General features: G+C 39.6%; 1 protein-coding gene across 5 annotated transcripts in view; it reads left to right on the top strand.

Moving 5' to 3' along the window:
* The window catches only part of CCDC88C (coiled-coil domain containing 88C), a 101215-nt gene that overhangs the window by 74909 nt on the left and 6914 nt on the right, over window positions 1-19392 (top strand). For all 5 annotated transcript variants that reach the window (XM_075503444.1, XM_075503443.1, XM_075503442.1 and 2 more), the window contains exons 16-26: window positions 1519-1646; window positions 2552-2693; window positions 3294-3482; window positions 3859-4020; window positions 5146-5423; window positions 10193-10336; window positions 11907-12093; window positions 12332-12477; window positions 13954-14043; window positions 14857-15098; window positions 18963-19145. In XM_075503444.1, coding sequence (XP_075359559.1) covers window positions 1519-1646; window positions 2552-2693; window positions 3294-3482; window positions 3859-4020; window positions 5146-5423; window positions 10193-10336; window positions 11907-12093; window positions 12332-12477; window positions 13954-14043; window positions 14857-15098; window positions 18963-19145 — 1891 coding nt within the window. The remainder of the gene's footprint in view (window positions 1-1518; window positions 1647-2551; window positions 2694-3293; window positions 3483-3858; window positions 4021-5145; window positions 5424-10192; window positions 10337-11906; window positions 12094-12331; window positions 12478-13953; window positions 14044-14856; window positions 15099-18962; window positions 19146-19392) is intronic.

The following is a 19392-nucleotide window of genomic DNA, read 5'->3' as shown; positions in this document are numbered from 1 at the left end:
AATAAGTTTAGCAAGACTGATGTAGTAAGCAATTTACTTACTTGAAGATTTAGTTTTATTTTAGTTTTTGAAGCATTAGTGTAATTTTGAGGAGGAAAAAAAGTTTATCAGAAACATTTAAAACAGTCCCAAGTTGTGTTTCTATCCAACTTTCCTAAAAATAAATAAAATAATCGGATTTCTGAGAAGGCTCCTTTTTAATCTTTCCCTTCTCAGACTTCTGCAAATTTCCAGTGGTGCAGACCCATACAGAAGCATATCTTCTTTTCCTTAGTTACTTTCTATAGATTCTACAGAAGGAGTTCATGGATGTTGAAGGGACCTGTTTACAGGCCATGGGCTGGCACTGACCTTAACCTTACCTTTTTTTCCCTTGCCATGTGAATGAATATGTGGCTAAATTTGTGATATCAGAGGACTATCGAATACCTACAGTTTATATTTAACGAAGTATTTTTTTAAATTTTGTTCTTGCTTCTGTTTGATATCCAGGATAATTTTTTTTTCTTACTGGAAGTGCTTCAGGAACTTTGTTCTTTTCTCATGCCTTGTTTAAGAAAACTTTTGAGCAGAAACATGAGCAATGTAGTTCTCTATGGTCCATTTGCATTTCAGAGAATTTTGAATGGTAGGAATCTTTGAACTTGGCCATGCACCAAAAATGATTTGTCCTTTTTTAAACATGCAGGCTGTTATTATGTCTTCTCAGGCCATTTCCACACAGACCACTTTACTGGCATAACAGCAAAGCATTGGCCCAATATACCTTCTGGTACAACTCCATCAAATCTCTTCCTCGTATGACTTCCTTGTCTGGTCCTACTTAAGATTCTTCCGAAGAAACCTAAATGAAACCAGAACAGGCCAGTAGATACCAGAATAAGTGACCACACTCTGTAGTCTCCAGAGCTGTCCTGTCTCTTACACGACAATGTAATTATGCTTTTTTAATTTTGGCAGTAACTTACCATGTGTCAGAAACTCAGAGTCAATAGCAAAAATGCGCTATTACCAAGTCCCTTGATAATAACATCTTAACCATATTATCTCAGGAAGCTTTCATACTGAACTCCTGTCACTCCTCTGTGTGTGTTCCAGTGTTGGCTGGGCTTTTCAGCAGGGCTTTTTGTCGTAGCTGAGAGGTGGGAACTCCCTCTGCTGATGTCCCCTGACCTGCACACAGCCCTTCTGTGATACAAGGGCAGGATGTCTCCTGGCCTGCACACATTCCCTCTTTAGGCAGGCGGGCAGGATGCCAGCGTTGGCAGAAGTAATTCAGTGCAGTGAGTGAGACAAAGGCCAAAAGAAGCATTCTTCACATTTATTCCAAGTAAACTATAAATAAAAGCAATCAGTTTAATTCTGCACTCAGCTGTCACTGATGAAGAATTTTAGCTGACCTTCTTGGAACTAGGATTTTATCCAATTACTTTTGCAGTACTTTTTAAAAAATTCTATAGTGTTGGGTAATTATCACCACCCTTTGCACAGCAACTAATCATGTTAGTGCTGTTACAGGATTTGGTCCTGGAAAAGCTGAAGAGTCAACAGTTGTCTAGTGAGCTGGACAAACTGAGCCAGGAACTGGAGAAGATAGGATTGAACAAAGAGCTGCTGCTACAGGATGACAACGGCAATGATGACACGTAAGGAAACTGAGCTCTCTTAGTCATTCTTTTGACTCTGCAGGCTTTTCCTCAGCCTGACTCAAGCCCTTTGCATTTGTTTTTGGTTTTCATCTGGCTCACTCTAGTTACCCTTACCAATTTTGGACATAAAGCATATTTTTCTGTAGCAAGCTTAGCAGTATACTGCCAGTTTTGCAAAACTCTTCCTTGGATGGAAGGAAGAAATAGAATTTTCTCTCTCCACGCTAGCCAGTACTACAGTCCCCCTCTACTTCCCAGTGGAGTAGCTGGGTAGGTATTTCAGTGTGTATTCCTCCTCATATTCTCTTTACTAGTAAGACTAGTGTCTGTTAAACAGTGTCTGTCATTACTGCATGTAATTGGTGATCCAACCACCTGTTAATGTAAACATAGATGTTGCCTAAGAAATTGCTGATTGCAAGGAATTCCTTTGCAAGTCCTACAGTAATGAACAAAGAAACCCCAACAAGCCTTGTGCATATAAGCCTCTTGGTAAGACCTACTTAAAGAAACATACCTATCTCAGGAGTCTTTAGAATCTACTGCAGATTTTTCTGCTTGTCAAGAATGTACAAAAGAGCCATGAGAAGAAATTTCTGTAGTGTAATTATGGGGAAAAATGAAAAAATTATTTACTTTTAAGTTATGTAGCTCTTGGATATTTCTGTAGAACCATGCTGGTGCTACCTCTAAAATTGATTGGATTTTCCAAAAGCAGGTTCCCCAGGTATAATATATCATTAGCGATCTGCAGCAGTAGACGAAATCGTTTTCCTGAAGAAGCAAACGCATATAATGTAACATGTGGTGAGATTTGGAATGTGTGAAGGTGAAGTCTCCTACATAGATGGTGGTTCATATCCTAGCGGCAGACATTGGAAAGCTATTCTCATGTCTTTCAGAAAATCCAAGATTCTAGAGAGCAAAACTGAATCAGCACTAAAAACAACACTAGCTGTGAAAGAGGAAAAGATCGCAATGCTGGAAGCTCAAGTGAAAGACTCTCTGAACTTGAACCAGCAGTTACAGAATGATCTAAATATGGTAAGAGCTTAACTGAATTTTAATTGTTCACGATGTGGTTTTGCACATTCACATGCATTTTTCTTTTTAACTCGGCAAGAACAAGTTATCTCTACTTCCCCCCAACCTCCACACACATACACGCACTTCCCAAAACCCTTTTCTGACTGGACTGCTTTCTCTTGTCCCTTTCTATATAATGGCACCAATTTCAGCAAAATTGTTGGGCTGGGGGCACGGCAGGAGGGGTTTTTTTTTTACATAACCACTATTTGTAGATCTCTGTTTTCCCATGTGGTTTTCATTGCCATGGTGGTGTTTTTCTACCTTGTTTAATGAGAGCATAGGCTGAGGAAGACTTCAGTTGAAACATCTCACCTAAGAACAGCCTGTTTGTTAGGTGACAGTGAGCTTTAGTCAAAGGGCACCTGACTGGAGGCCTAGAGGCATGGATTCCTCCATCTGTCTGTGTCTCAGCTTCCCCGTCTGTGAAGTCAGGGTAATGGTTCTTGAATCTCTTAAAAGTCTCTACAGTGCAAGAGAGGAACTGCATATACCATCATTAATATAAAATCCCACTGGTAAATCAGTGTTGAAGGTTGTTGTTTGTTGGCTTTGCAGGTAAAGAAGGACTTTGATGCACTTAAGCAGACTCAACAGGATGGGCAGTATGCTCAGAAGTCACTGAGGTATTCTGCAGAGAAACTCATTCCCAACCACCAAATGAGTGAGAAATTGGAAACGGGACACCGAGAAGCTACCATGGAGCTGCTGAAACTGAAGGACAGGGCAATTGAACTGGAAAGGAATGTAAGCCTTCTCCTGTTTCTTGTTATCTGTTAGACTTCCCTTGCAATCATGAGTGGGGTTACTGGGAACTGGATTTTTGAGCTTATAGGAATCTGGTGGGTTTTCTGGAGCATATAAGTCTACCAAATTCCTCTGGTATCTCTTAGGACTGCATGGGACTTTAATGCTGTACATGTCTTGTATAACGTCATTGCAGGGATTAATCCTGTGTATAACATCTGTCCTACCTTCATTTAATGTTGGGAAGAGTTTGTTTTTGCACATTTGTTGCAGAATGATCATCACTAATTGGTTCTCATCTTTGATAGGACTCCAAATGATCAGGACAGCTGTTTCATTTCTTCCTGTCACCCTTTCAATGCCATCTCTCTTTCAGAATGCAGCCCTGCATACTGAGAAGCAGCTGCTTAAAGAACAGCTGAAGCATTTGGAAACACAGAATGTCTCCTTCAACAATCAGATCCTGACACTACAGAAGCAAAACGTCTTCCTTCAGGAGCACAACACTGCCCTGCAGACGCAGACGGCCAAACTCCAGGTCAGGACAGCCTTTCACCTCTGTGCCAGAAGACTGGATTTGATTATACTAGTGTGGAGAAGATGACAGCTAATAAGGAAATGTTTGTATTGGTAGGCTGATGTAGTGATGTAAAGATGAGGCCCATAAGGTAGAGCTTATTTTGAGGTCTGAATTTCTCCAAGTGAGGAGGGAAATTGGTTCTGTAACTAATGTCTGGTAGCTATCTTCATGAAGAAGGTAGTTATTTAGAGAGAAATTTGTAAAATCAATACAGCAAAATCCAGATGTGTTATTCCAGAAGCTGCACTTCTGGAATAAAAGATCTTTGCTCTTTTTTACTGTTAATGCTATGCCTGTGAAAGAGCTTGGAAGAAATGGGAAGAGGACACAAGTCAGCTCCCAAGAGGCATTGTAGCAATGGGTTCTAATCACAGTTTACAGACAAAATGTCAAAGTTGCCAGTGGAAAACAGATACTTTTAAATGTTACTTCAATTTTGAAAATATAAACTTAGCTTGAGAAAGAGAACAGTTTTAAAGGACAACATTGGATTAGCTCTAACTTTTTTGATGGGAATTTCCCTTTTCAAGCTTTTCCTCTCACATTCACAGATATTTTATTTTGTTCTCTTCACTTATTTCTCTCTTGCAGTTGAAGTATATAAGCAACATATAAAATCAAGGCACTACCTATCTACTGAAATCAAACTTGTTGGGAGTGCTGCACCCATAGACAGTGGTGCAGTTAATTTTGTTGAGTTTGGGTGAACTTAAGTTTTTGTTACTTGTACACAAACATGGGTTAACTTTGGCTTTGTATGTGATTGTCAGAGATGCAGTTGAGTTGCAAGTATTCCAGCTCATCTTGGTCTTCAGGCTCAAGAGCTTCTGTTAGTAAAACTGTGTTGTTTCAGTTTGGAGGTTATCCTGATAACTTTTCAGACCACTGATAGCATGGCTTGATATGGTGGATACTACTGGCAATACCAAAATTATGCCAAATTGTCCATAAATGTCTGAAGTCTACAAAGCAATGGATGCATTCTTGATTAACTGTATACAGATACAAGCTGCTACTACATGTTTGTTGTATGTACCACTAGCTGTAAATAAGTAATGCTTGCTTTTATTTGAGAAACTTTAGGTAGAAAATTCAACCCTCAGCTCCCAGAGTGCTTCACTGATGGCCCAGAATGCTTTACTCCAAAATCAGCAGACAGCCAAGGAGAATGAGAATGAAAATCTACTGAAACAGAAGGAGCAGCTGAAAGCTGAGTATGAGTCATTGCTTCAGGACCATGAACACCTTGCTTCACTGCATGAAAGGCAGTCCACAGAATATGAAATGCTAATAAACCAGCACAGCTGCCTGAAAACGTTACACAAAAACCTGGATCTGGAGCACAAAGGTCTGGGTGAGAGGTACGCTCGCTGCTCAGGGGTGTAGCGTAGCCGGAATGTGTCCATGTTACGATCTTAGCCTTAAATGTTGGTCTCCATTTACAAATGAAAACTACTGAGTAAGTTGTTCCCCTGAAAAAGTGTCTTCTCATTCTTGCTGTCGTTAGGAGATTAGATGAAAATATTTGCAAAGTTGTAGATTTTAGACTGCTAAAGGTGGCAGACCAGAGGTGACTCTGGTGATATTTAGCAAACATGGGCTTGGGTCTTGGGGGTGCTTTGTCAGAAGTAGCTTAAATGTCTTTACTACATTTAAGGATCTGCACTATAATGACATGCAGCCTTAAAAAGATTCTCCCAGTTCTGCTGTGTGGGGTATCTTTTCTAGTCATACAGTAAGGTCTGCAAGTCACCTAGGTAATTACTTGTGTGTGAGTAGTATGTATCTTGAGAAATTTAAATTATTGAAGATTGTGTGTGGCATCAACCTCATGACAAAGGAGGCTCTCTGAAGGAAGCTGTATTGAGCTAGCTATGAAATAGTGTTGTATTATTTATTTTCTTCTAGTTCTCACAATCTAAGGTTTTTGCTTCAGGCACTTCAATTGAATTGTGAGGTCAGAGTTATCTGTTTCCTGTTTAGTCTCTAGTCACTGTCATTTTCTGACAATTGTGCGGGGATCGAACATTATATGTAATGTACTACTACATAAATGCCACTCTGCCTACCCCTCAAAACTTTTTTTAAACAGTTCAGTGATTTTCCTCAAAATATCTGTATTTAGGTTCAGTTTCTGTGCAAGACCATGAGTTGGGTTTAGAGCAACTCAATGGTGATCTTTGAGGGTGGACTACAAAGTGGTGCTAAACTTTTCTTTCCAAAAGACTAAGGAGCTGGCAATACAATGTGCGGTAGATTTTGGTAAAATACAGAAATAACCTATTGTGATTAAAATATGCACCAAGGCTGTGTGACAGGACAGCTGCTTGGCTGTCAACTAAATGAGCTGTGAGTGATTACACAGCCACTGTTCCTGCTTACCAAGTCTCTCTCAGACTGATTAATGGTTCTCATTGATTCAGGCTTTGCTTGAGATTATCACACTGCAGTATGTTGAGGCGGTTTGCTGGGTTCTTTCTTTTCTTGATGAGTACCAATTATTAAGCAGTTCTAGCCTAAGGAAAAAGTGGTTTTCTAAAAATAGGTTACTCTAGTGATAAATACTCAGATCACCATTGTAAACATTAACCGTATGGACTGTCTGTTACTGAGAGGGGGCTGCCAGTGAGAGATGTTGCAGGGGAGCAGGTGGTGGCCTTTTCTATACTCAAAGCAGGTTGATTTTGGCAGTTTTAAGAGTGCAGTGTCCTCCTCAGCAGCTCAGTCTCAAAAGATACTTATCAAGGTGATTTGTCCAAGGACAGCCTGTGTTTCCATTTGGCTGTCAGAAAAAAGAGACAAGCCACTTCTTTTGTGTGTGTGTTTTGTTTTCCCTCCATCATGTGCTATATGCAGTTCCGCTGGCTGAGGGAGCAGAGGGGAGAAAGTTAGAAAAACAGCCATAAGAAAACTATTTTCTTCTGCCACTCTGATGCATTTAACTGCTAAGATGAAATATCTCACTTGAAACTTCAGCTAGAATGCACCACCTACTAAATTTTCCCAGTGCAGCTCAGTGCAGCCAAGTTTGCTTGTGCAGTGTCTAAGGGACGGGTTTTGGTTGTCCCAACTCCAAGGTAATTGTTTTTTCTCAGCTGGTGACAGCACTGTAATCATAGTTCTGGTGCTTAAGGCAGGATTGCACTTCTGCACAAACCTATGACTGCAGCTCGTCTAGAAAAATCCACAGCAACTTTAGTTAGCTTGTGAGCTCCTAACACCATGTACAGCCGAGGTCCCCAAGGTTTGTGTAGTTCACTCTGCATTCTAACCACACAATATTTTCTGCACCTGAGCAAACTTCATTAAACCTCCCTTGGCTCTATCTGCACAGTATTAGCACTGCAGTGGGGATTTAATAATGGGTTGTGTGTAACTGCAGTGAAATGGCCTGTCATAGCCCAGCAAACCACAGACATGTGGGTTTGACTTAGCAAGAAAAGGAGAGTTAGTACGTTAGGATCGTTTACCATTAATAGTACTTTCTTGACTTAGTGGTATTTGGCTGACCATCTCAGTGAACACAGAAAGGTTGGACTCTTGCTGCATTTTTTTAAATTGCTTTACATATTGCACATTACTACGGGGAGGTAATAACTTACTAGCTACAGTTGATTAGCAGATCCTTGAGCATTTCTTTGTGGCTTACTCTGGAGAAGTATAATCCTGCAGAGACACTGGAAAAACTCATTTCACTGGAAAAACAGAATCCCTGCTGTGGAGGGTTACATATTGCAGAGAGTTGTATTATTATGTTACTAATGCTGGCTGGTAATTATTTTTCTGGGTTCCTTTTGCCATATGCTTTTTATCATAGCTGAGCATTTTTAAAGATCTTTCAGTCACAAATACCTACCTACAATACTTATCCTAACAAAGCAGCAGAAAGAGTGAAAGCCAAAAGGTGTAAAGAGGAATATGATTTTCAATCCCAGATTGTTCAATCTGATCGCGTCAGAGTCAAAATGGATTTTATTTGCATGTATAAGAAAGTCTTTTTAAAACCCCTCTGTCCAAGTGCCTGATGCTTAAAGAAGTGGAGTGAACATGAGTGTTGAATAGCCTACAGGATGGGTAGCCTTGCTCCTGGTGGTAGAGCTTGTCAGGTTGCACAAATCCTGCTCAACTGGCAGACTCCATGCTGAATCCAGACTAAAAGAAAATTTTGCCTAGGGATTTCATTAGGGCTCCAGAGATGCAGAATCACTTGCATTTTTGCAAACAGTGTCATCTTTCTTACCTTTCACCTAATATCTAGGGAAGCAGCTGTGGTCTACCTCAGGGGTTCTCATGCTGAAAGGCAGCATGTGGAGCTGGGCCAAGTTGGTAAAACTCGACCAGTATACTGTTTCTTTCTAAGTAGCCCTCTCTAAAAAATAGAGGGCTTGTATAAAAATGAATGGAGTAGCCCTATCATACAGAAATGGCAAAAGAATTCACAACACAGGTTCTGCAGAGGCAGCCATGGGACTGGTAGTCTCAGACTCTGGATTGGCATGCAGTCTGTCTTAAATCCTTCTTGGAGCTGGATGTGAAACCTTCCTCTGCTTTCAGGTTCTTCCATTTGTTGTACGGACATTGAATTTGAAATGTCCTAGAGCTGAATGGAGGAATAAAACAAATAAATAAGGTTAATTAAACTCCACTGCTGTTACTGGGAACGAATAGCAAAAAGCAGCTTTTGTCTGGGAGACAGGTACTTTTCTGTGTGGCCTTTCAATGGACTGGAATTTGGGACAGGCTGTAATTTGACCCTGGGATGAAGGGAATGATAGCCTGAAAGAAAAACAAGTTGGCAGGAGTCAGTGTATTTGGTGCTGTCTGCTGCTTTTGTTTTTATTTTGAAGTTTTTGTGACTGCAGAATAACTGTACTCTGTTCATCTCCACTGGGATGAGAGTCACAGATAGATGATGCTTGTTCTCTCTGGCTTTTTCAAGTAATGCTGCATCTTCCACCTAGTTTCTCTTTTAAAACTGCTTAGAAGGATGTTTCTCTGTGACTGGCACAGGTATATCTGCCCAGGGATATTGCAGGGCAATATCCTTTTGTCACAGTCACAGAAAAATGTGCTGATGACTTTCGACATTCACTGTACCAGTGTCCCCAGTGGCTCCTGCTGGTGTGTGTGTATGGGCACAGACCCTGACAAAGGCCACCAGAGGGGTGGGGGAGGAATCTTCTGAGACCAGCTTGCTGTTTTGTGAAGTGGTTTCAAGCCACCTCGTTCTTTGCAGCATTTTCTGAATGCAGGTGGTGTAGCAGCTCAGGGAGGCTGAGCCTGCCTAATCGATGCTTGTGCCAAGTATCAGGGGAGTTGTTCCACACCTCTGTTGTTTTAGCATTCCAGAGATTGAAATTAAAGGCATAGTTGATGGCATCTGCCCTCTGTCTCTGCCCATCTCCCTGCCCTGAATGATTTATGCACAAATTGTAGAAACCAGGTAACAGTGGAAGCCTGGATGTGAACACCGGTGTTGCTCTTGTGTTTCTCACTGGTGAACAAGTAGAGCCACTCAAGCAGGTGGGTCGGCCACTGCTTGAAGGTGTTTTGCTGTCAACTCACTGATACTAGCCTCACCATCTGTCTGGAATATGCAGGAGATTATTACCTATGCAGGATGCTATTACCTACGCATATAACCTAATATGCATTAGGTTGTTATCTGAAAACTGTTGCTCATTCCACTGCATTCTTGTTGCTTTTTGGCTGCTGCTTTCTGCTTTTTAGTCAGGTTTTTGAAACCTGCCACTGACAATTACTTGTGAATGGGATTCCAGTTTAATAGTGCAGTTTCAGCTCACCCTGGATGCTTACATGCTTTTTACTAAATGATCAGAATCTGGAATTGAAATAAGGTTCTGGCAATTGCATTCTAGTTTGCTTAAAAAATGCATTTTCTTTTTTCTAAAAGCCTCCCTGTTGACTTATAGACTAAGCTGAATTTCCATGCACAGTGTGGAATTCTTCAGCTTCGGTAGATGTTTAACCACACAAATGTGTATGAAACTAAGCAGGCAGGAAAAAAAATCCTTTCTGGTCATTGTGGTATTACCTATTAAAAATCTTAAACTGGAGCAAGAAAAATGTTTAAATGAAAGCTAAGAGTATACTGCTCTTCTTTTTGCAGATACAACAGTTTAATGAAACACAAGGCAGAATTGGAAGAGTTGGAAATAGTTTTAAAAACTGAGAGAGAGGTTCTGCAACAAGAGAGGAGATCAAATGCAATAACCACTGGGGAAAATCAGAAGCTGAGGGAGGAACTGGACAGGTATGGTTCCCTTGCTAAATTCTTTTATATATCATTAAAAAGTCAATTATGCAAAACACACAGTTGATTTGCTGTGTTGTGTTAACTGTAGCTCCAGAATACCTTCATTAATGTGTCTGTTAGTTTTTCTCAGTTTCTGTCTTGTTAATTTGATCATTTTGTTTAACTCATTTAAGATTATCAGCTTCATGGACACTGTCAACAAATACTGTCATTCGGTGCTTCAAATATGGTCTGATCCTGGGATTTTTGCTCATTCCAAATAAGCTTCCATGTGTGGTTCAGTTCACAAGTGTTTCTGTAATGAGTTGTTTCCAAGCGCTTGTCTTTAAGTAGAACTACGAATACCCAAACCCCCAGTAATATCTAGGATTGTGTGAAATGGTTCCTACCCAGTTTTTTTTTTCCTTTCAGGAGAACTGTATTATGTTTTTTACACAATGTGATTTAGTTCTAGGATTTACCATTGCTGTTTATTTTCTGCTGCCCACAGAAAGCTGCCATTTGTTAATACTCGAAAGAGGCTTGATTCTTGTTATTAGAAGTAGGCTTAGTGATTCATATGATCACTGGGTAACTGTTAACTCATGTCAAAACCCCTTTTGTGAGCTAGCATCTGAACTTTACATAATGCAGCAGTAAAACGTACACACCACCCCCCACCCCACCCCCCCCAACCTGTATCCCTACTGGGGCCCTCTCCATTATAACCAGTTCAGTGCTACTGTTCATACTACAAAGGTGTTCTGAAAAATAGTTTGGTACAAATCAGGGGCCAAGGTCATATCAAGTTAAAGCAATGTCAGATTGAATAATATTTAAAAATCACATGTTAAGTTCAGTCACAAAAGTTTCATATGCTGTCTCAATTGTAATGTACTTTAGAACACTGCAGAGCTCTGCAAAGGCGGTTTCTTCAAGCTTGCTGTTGTTTTCAACTCAATTTCTCTAGGGACAAAGGAAGATGTTGCAAAATGTTGATTGCAATGCTGGCAGAGAGCAAGGTTTAGCTGATCTGTCAGCAGATACAGAACTTAATCTTTTTTTATTTATCTATTTACTTAATTTTACACCTTCATGATTTGTAGACATTTTTAGATTTACCAAAAGCTATAAAAGAATGCCACAGTATCATCTTACAACATTACAGTGTCTCACAGTTCAGGACACTTTAATGCTCGTATTTCATGCATCAGGAAAAAAATTCTATGAATGTTCTTTATTTGTGCCAAATAGAGCTGCCTTTATATCCAAATGCTCTTAAACACATTGTGCCTCAGAAATTTGTGGTGTGTTTCTTACACATTGAGGAAATAGCAGCTTTATGTTTCATCTATTTTCCTTTCAGTTCTTTTGTAGATCTTTTGTAGATCTGAAATATTTTGCAATGCTATTGCTACTTTCTGTAATAAAATTTTATTATCTGCTTAGAATAAAAATATCCTTAGGAGTTAGCCTTTGGAACTTAATGTTTGGTTTAGTGACAGCTGCACACTGATGGTGTGGTCTTTGAATGTGAGGTGCTTTCTGTGAAGTGTCCTTCATAAGCCTGCTGGCTTCTTGTGTTTAGGGTGAATTTCTTGCACAGCCAACTAAAGGCAGAGTATGAAGGGCTGCATTCACACACTAAAGAGCTGAAAACTTCCTTGAACAACTCCCAGCTGGAGCTGAATCGTTGGCAGGCTCGCTACGATGAGCTGAAAGAACAGCACCAGTCCATGGATATCTCTCTGACCAAGCTGGATAACCGCTGTGAGGTGAGTAGCTATGGGTAGGTGTACTGCTGGGTTCCTGTTAGAGTGCTCACATTCATTGTGTGAAGTTTTTGGCACACTGTATATAGAAGGTCAAGCTATGTGGTCATAATAACACCCCATATACTTTGAAGCTTATAGATACATATCCTAGGTTGCTATGCTATTGTGTTAGCTTGATTATGGTGCACTTCCAGGGAAGACAAATGCAGAGGAGAGATTAACCTATCTTGTTTAATAGCTGCTGTCCCGTCTAAAGGGAAATCTGGAAGAAGAAAACCATCATCTCCTGAGTCAGATTCAGATGCTGAGCCAGCAGAATCAGATGTTACTGGAGCAGAACATGGAGAACAAGGAGCAGTATCATGAAGAACAGAAACAGTACATGTAAGAAACTAGAGATTTGAATTGTGAAACCTAAAAAAGTCATCTAGACAAACATAGAATACAAATCATCTATCAGGAATAGAAGGACAGGCAGGGGAATGATAGGTCTACTTGATACCTGGCTAGAAAAGGGGATGTTTAGGAGGAGATATATGTAATGAGGAGAAGGAACAATATTTCTTCACATTGCCTTACCACAGAGGGATGTTCAGGAGACACCTGGACAAGCACATCTCTTGTTAAATAATATAGATGAACCCATGTGGAAAACTTAGTTATAAAAGATGGAATGCTAAACCCAGTGGTACTTCTCAAAAGTTTCTGAAGAGCTTGGAAAACAGCTAAGTTGCAACAAAAATTTAGTCTTACAAGAGACAATTTTATATTTAGATTCCTGAAGAACAGCAAATATTCATACTCCTCTAGTTTTTGGTATTTGCATTATAAGAAATACTTCCTTAGATGTTTTTAAGGATGCAAGTGTCAACATACATCGCTGCATCCCCTATGCATAAGGATGCAAGTGTTGATATACATTGCTGCTTCACTTATCTTACACTTAAGTGAGATACCGTGTTTAAACATATTGTACATTTACAAAGAATCCTGTTCTCACTGCAGTGAATTTCTCTTCTAGGTATGAAAGAAGGAAGAAAAGTGTTCTTAATCCCAAGAATTTTAGTCTGAGCACTTCAGGATGATGTAGGAGTTACTGACTGAAGTTTTATTTCAGTACTGGATTATATGGTTGAAACTTTAGAAATTGTTTGCTGAAATTGGCTGAATACAGTTCAAATGTACTCTAAGCATATTTATCCATGTGTCTGACAGTTCTGTGATGGAGGTACATTAGACCTGCTACTTGAATGAAAAAAGATTTGCTAACATCCACTATGCATGTTAATAAAATAATGAGTAAAAAACCCAGTAAGGTTACATGGCACTGCTGAAAGTGCTTTGACACTGCTCGCAGAAGACCACAGTAGTTTAAAAAGATCAAACATTATTTGTTTCTCTAGTTACAACAGAGTAAGCAGAACAGGAATAAAATACCCAGTTATCATGTAGACAAGAAGTTCAAACTATGTAAGGATCTCAACCCTTGAGTAATTGTCAGTGATCTGTGAATAAGACTTGAACAATCAGCAAACAAATTTTCAAAAAACAAAACAAGATTAATCTTCACACCCACCAGACAAACTCTGCCTGAGTTATTAGTGAGTAATCTAGCACCAATCTACTGTTGTTCTTTCACCTTTCATGCTCATTGCACAAAAATCACCCATCAGCAAGTTTGGTAGGCTTTTGCATTTGCCCTCTCTAAACAGACAGTGAATGAGCTCAGTAGGATTCTGAAGGTTATGTGATAGGAAGATATTTCAGTCTCTTTCCTCCTTTGGTGGCTTTTGGTCTTCAATTTTTTGATTATGCTTAATTTCATACAGATGGTTCAGAATGTGCTTTTCCCCCTCACAGTGATAAATTGAATGCCTTAAGGAGACACAAGGAAAAACTTGAAGAAAAGATAATGGATCAGTACAAGTTTTATGATCCTACTCCAAAAAAGTAAGTCCCATATGGGTTCAGTTCTGCTATTGTTGTACAGATATGTGAGGGTGAGAAAGGAAATTTCTAACTGAAATAAGGACAGTGTCATCTCCACTTCTCTCTTCACTCTCACGCCGCAAGCCATTCCCCTGAAGCAGCAGGTTGTGTTAATATAGAGCACAGTACCTCAGGTGGGGCCCTCTGTTTTAAGACTGGAATCTGAAACAGTATTAATTTACAAGAGCCACTTTGCCCTGATGAATATCATCTTGTCCCTGGCAGGGGGGAGGGACCCCCCAGTATGGTGACTAAGCAGCAGTAAGAGCTTCCAGAGCTGCTCTTCCAAAGGGGATAAGCAGTCCAATGGAGAGAAAGGACTTGTAACAAATTGTAATTAAGAACAACAAAAAAGAGCCAAGCAAATTCCACCACACATAGTTCTGACTGATAGCCTTAGCAAAGAGAGGGATTCATCTTTAAAGCAGTTTTCATTTCTTTCCTTCTCAGTCTGTTCCTGTAGTAGAGCTTTTCACACTGTTAAAATGTCTTATGTGGGTCCATATGTGTAGTTTAGATTTCTAGCAGGAGGGAATGGTTATCTTTCTCACATTTCTCATGCCGAAGAAATATTTCTGTAAAATAACTTTGATTTGGGGAGAGAAATGGATTTCAGGCTCTGTGAAATTCATGCTGCATCTTTCCAACCAATTCATGACAGTAAACAAATAGGAATGTAGGATGGCTTGATGGCTTTAGCACAGCTGTAAACTTCTTCGGGGAGTATTTCTTGTAGTGTTTTATGAATCCCATTCACAAAACCTGCTTTATCAGGAAAAACCACTGGATTGGAGCCAGAGCCTTAGTCAAACTAATGAAGCCAAAGAAGGAGACTACAAGGGAGCGGTTGAAAACAGCAGTAGAAAGCCCTCCATGGCATTCTGAATCCCCAGAGACAGTAAACTCTCCATCTGCCCCCCAAAAACTGAAACATCAACAAGAGATTCAGGATAATACCTCTCAAGGGTCAAACTCTGTGGAAGAGAGAGAGAACCCTGGGGGTTCTTCAAACAAAGGTAAGGAATGCCCAGCCTAAATTCATGCGCTGAACAGTATTTTTTGAAAAGATTTTAAAAAGATTTAATATATACGATATGTTAATACTCCATCACGTTATGTTTTATATCCGTTTTTTTAGTAAACTAAAAGTTGTAGTAAGCAAAAAAAACCCCTAAACTAAAAGGTGCGGGGGGGGTGGGGGGGGGTGGGTGGTGGTTTGTTTTTAGTTTGGTTTGTTCCTTTTATCTACTTCTCCCTTCAGCTTTTGTATATAGTTTCTGGGTTTGCCTGGATGTATTGCATGTTACTGAATAAGCTGGTGGAAATACTTCATTTACTGGGGTTTTGCAACAAAGCAGTTTAAAGTTGGACCATACAATATTATGGTTCATTAGCACGTGTTCTTCAAATGGATAATAGCTGGTTTTACAGCCACTGCCAGGAGATGGCGCACATGCAAAAGAAATAACATAGAAAATGCTAATTTATTGTAATCTAATTATTTTGGAGGATGATACCGTGTTTTGACTTTGAATCAAACTAAGAATTTCATAATGTAAAATGATGAGATGATTTTTTTGAACACTCTTAAGGCGAATGTAAGGAAGATGGAATGATTTCTTTTTCTGTTTAGTTAGTTCATACAGTCAATCAGGTGTTCCTAATTATGGGAAATTTAAAAGAAACCTCCTCAAAATAAATACTCTGTGATCTTTAGTAAAGGTAATATATATCCCAAGATTTGCTTATTCTATTGAGATCACATCTGTCAGCTTCTATATATAGATCATTGTCCTCCAGGAATACTTTTCAAGAAGCAGTTTTGAAATTAATCCTTAGATAATTATTCCTGTCTTCCCACCAGGGAATGTGGGAAACAGAAGGGGAGCGGCTGAGGAGGGTAGAACAGTTGTTATAAACTACTGCAAGTGTCTGTCTGGCTGAAGTTTTTGTTTTGATTGGGTTTTATATTTCCCCTTCTCCATTCTAATTCTTCAAGGTCTTTGATTCACTTAAAATAAAAATGCATGTCTTAGATCATCCATGTGATTCCAGGAGATGTTAAGTGTTTAACATGCATCCAAAGTTCAACCTCGGAATTTGGGCTTGGGTTTCCACAGAACAAGGCCCTCATGGAGTGCCAAAGATAACAGAAAGTCTCTGGGGCTTTATTCTTCTTGGTGTTATATGAAACATGCTTATGTTGAGATGACGAGCATCAGTATTAAAGCCTAGAAGACATCTAGGAAGTTTGAGTGTATTGTCACCAAGTAACATGCACACCTATTTGATTTTACTTGATTAAGTAAAATTATTTTACTTTATTAAGTGAAAACATTTTGGGTGATCTAACAGTAATTTTGTAATGGACTTGCTTATATCATATGTATATGCGTTAATTGATGCGTTAATCTAAGTCAGATTAACTGTAATTAACTGTGCATTAATCAGTCCTCCAAATATATGTGTTAGTCTTTGTTTAGCCTTTTTCTTTTTTACTGGTTGTGTAGTCTTTAATCTGTTTTAAGACACTTTAAGTTTTATTTACAAGGGTTTTTTTACTTTTTTTTCTTCTTCTTTTTGGGATACCTGGGTGATAACAATTTAGCTGCGCAGCGCAAAAAGATTGCCTTTATGAGAAGGAAAATCAAGGATAAAGAAAAGTCTCCTAAGTCTCCATCGAATCATCAGTCTCTCTCTAATCGGCTCCGGTTCTGGTCTTCTTCCGACATCCCATCCTCTCCTAATGAACCTCTTTCTTTCCCGGAATTGGGAGATTTCTAACACCTTCTCTTTAGCATTTATCTTCATTTATTTCTGACAAATATTTTTAAACAAACAAAAAAATCCCACGTGCCTTAAAAGAACACACACCTTGATAGAGACACGCAGCATGTCTTTACAATACTCTAAATACAAGCACAGATTAGTGAACATGGACTTAAGTTTTCCTGTAGAAGATGAATCACTATTGCACACTGTGGATCATTTCTTCAATGCAGCACATTTTTAGGGGACCTCATGGCATACAGTTTGCGTATGTATATTGGCTGTGGTGCATGTTATAAGTAAGTGAAGTTGCTATGCGCTTTAATATTTTCTTGCAATCGCATACCTGCATCATGTCCAGTTAAAGTGTTGAACTGATTTGCTGTTGCTATGCTTTCTACAATGCTGTAGTCCTACTAAAATACAAATCTAATATATAAGCAGTCTTAAATCCTGGAGATTTTTCCAATATTCTGTGCCACTAAATGCTAAAAATGGCAGGTTTTTTTAACATCTTTGTCTGCTTTTAAATAGTCTAGCTTTGAATATAGAGCGGAAGCTACTGGGAAAATTATTCTCTGCAAAGTGTCTTGATGTTTGCATTCAAACCTGCTGTTTAGCAAGGTTTTACACTTCCAGCTATGAAAATGCATCTTGAATTGAGCTAAAGTTTCAGTTTCTGGCCCACAATTCTTATTGCCTGGTAGTCACGACCTGGTGGCTTCTGAAATGCATGGGTGGGTCCAGTCCCCACTCTGTGTTAGAGAAACGTATGCACCACAGGCAATACGCTATGGGGAGCTCAGCAGAGAGGCCAAAAGATCTCATCTCCTTTCTCACTCTGAAAAGCAGTCCCTGTGTGGCACAACCAAGGACACTGGCACAGCAGCCTGTTGCTGCCCATTTTGGGATTTGTAGAGAACGTTTGTCTCCAGGGCAATTAATAATTCTGGCATCTATGGAAGGTGTTAAGTGCATCTACAAAGTCAGTTAGAAATACAGATTTGCATGACAAGCTGTAGCCAGTAATTGCCCCTACAGGTGTGCCATAAACTTCAGTTCTGAAAGTGCCAGCCCTGTGCTATGGAGCCTACGCAGACTGTGGGAGTAAACGTTGTTTCTGAAGTCAGCTTCCAGGAGTCATCTAAGATGACAGTAACTCAGTCCATTTCTCTAATACAGCTTTGCTGCTGCTCTGTGCTTTGAACTAACTGTCTGTCCATTGTCTCTGCAAGTTGTTTATTTTGACCACTGCGTGCTGCTGTGTTTTCAGCATTTAGTTACTATTAGTTAAGCAAGTGCTCTATAAAAATATGTAGAAAACCAGAATTTTGCATCTCATTAAGGGAGTTTCCTATAGTAAATTCTTTACATTTTGTTCTGTTTTGTGTGCCTTAAAGCATTACATTCACATTACAAGAAATGAATTAACCTACCTCATCACTAGGAAAGATGTCTTCAGCCTTCTGAATTAAAATAATATTCTAGCAGGTAGTTTTTGTTGTTATCATGCGGAGATCCCAGGAATTCCACTTAAAAATCGTTGCACCAGAGCATCATAACAGCAGCAGAGTTTTAACCTTGTAGAGACTGAGCTCTTACCACAGCAAACATCTAAACCTGAAAGCAATTATCTTAGTGCGCGGATCATGCTAGATAATTTCTAAATCAGCATTATTTCTTTTTGCATAAGAGTGTGACTTCTGTCACTCTTACCTTATTCTATTTTATTACTGAAGTGAGTGCTTATAAAATGTACCTGCAAGGAATAATGTTATGGGAATTTCACACCTCACTTACCTTTTCTGCATTCATGTCTTTGCTCCTTTTCTTCCTCCTTTCACGGTAATTGTTGCATGTATAATATCAACCCTCCCACTGGCACTAAGCAGCCCTTGTCACTCCCACGCTTTACAGAGAGCACACATGATTGAAAAACTGGTGGTAGAAATTTCCTATCCAATACTGAACTGTTCATGGAAAAGCTTGCAAAACTAGCGCCTCTGTTGTGCAGTTTCTTTGTGCCTGCTTGTCATGTTTGTATGGGCAGATAAATACAAATCTCTTAATGCTATTTTTCATGGCCTCATATTTACCTCTCTCCCCTTCAGTGCTAATGGACCTAAAGCAAAAGAGGAATTCCCATCACGGAGGCAGCAATGATAATGTTGAAATCTCAGTAGACTCTGTGACAAAACACTGCTGTGTGGAGCTGGGTACCAGGACTTACTCGACCTCAGCTATTCATCTGCACACTTCCACCCCCATCTCCAGGCTCCAGAGCAGACCAAAAGGTGTGCGGGGCATTTGATATACCAGCTGTTACTGGTATATGGGGCTACTTGGTAGTTCCTGCTTGGGTGAAACAAGGCTTCTAGTGGCATTCAAGTACAAAAACAGAGCGCTAGTATTTTCACTCCTACTTTATCTGCTTAATGGGTTAATTGATCAGATACAGGGTTTCCTTACTCTTGTAACGTCATCAACTTAACAGACCACATTTGGATATCACTTCTCCTGTGGTTCCCTGCCTAGTGGTTC

Source organism: Mycteria americana, chromosome 5 (assembly GCF_035582795.1).
Source record: "Mycteria americana isolate JAX WOST 10 ecotype Jacksonville Zoo and Gardens chromosome 5, USCA_MyAme_1.0, whole genome shotgun sequence".
Classification (NCBI taxonomy): domain Eukaryota; kingdom Metazoa; phylum Chordata; class Aves; order Ciconiiformes; family Ciconiidae; genus Mycteria; species Mycteria americana.
This window is presented reverse-complemented; position numbering and strand designations above follow the sequence as displayed.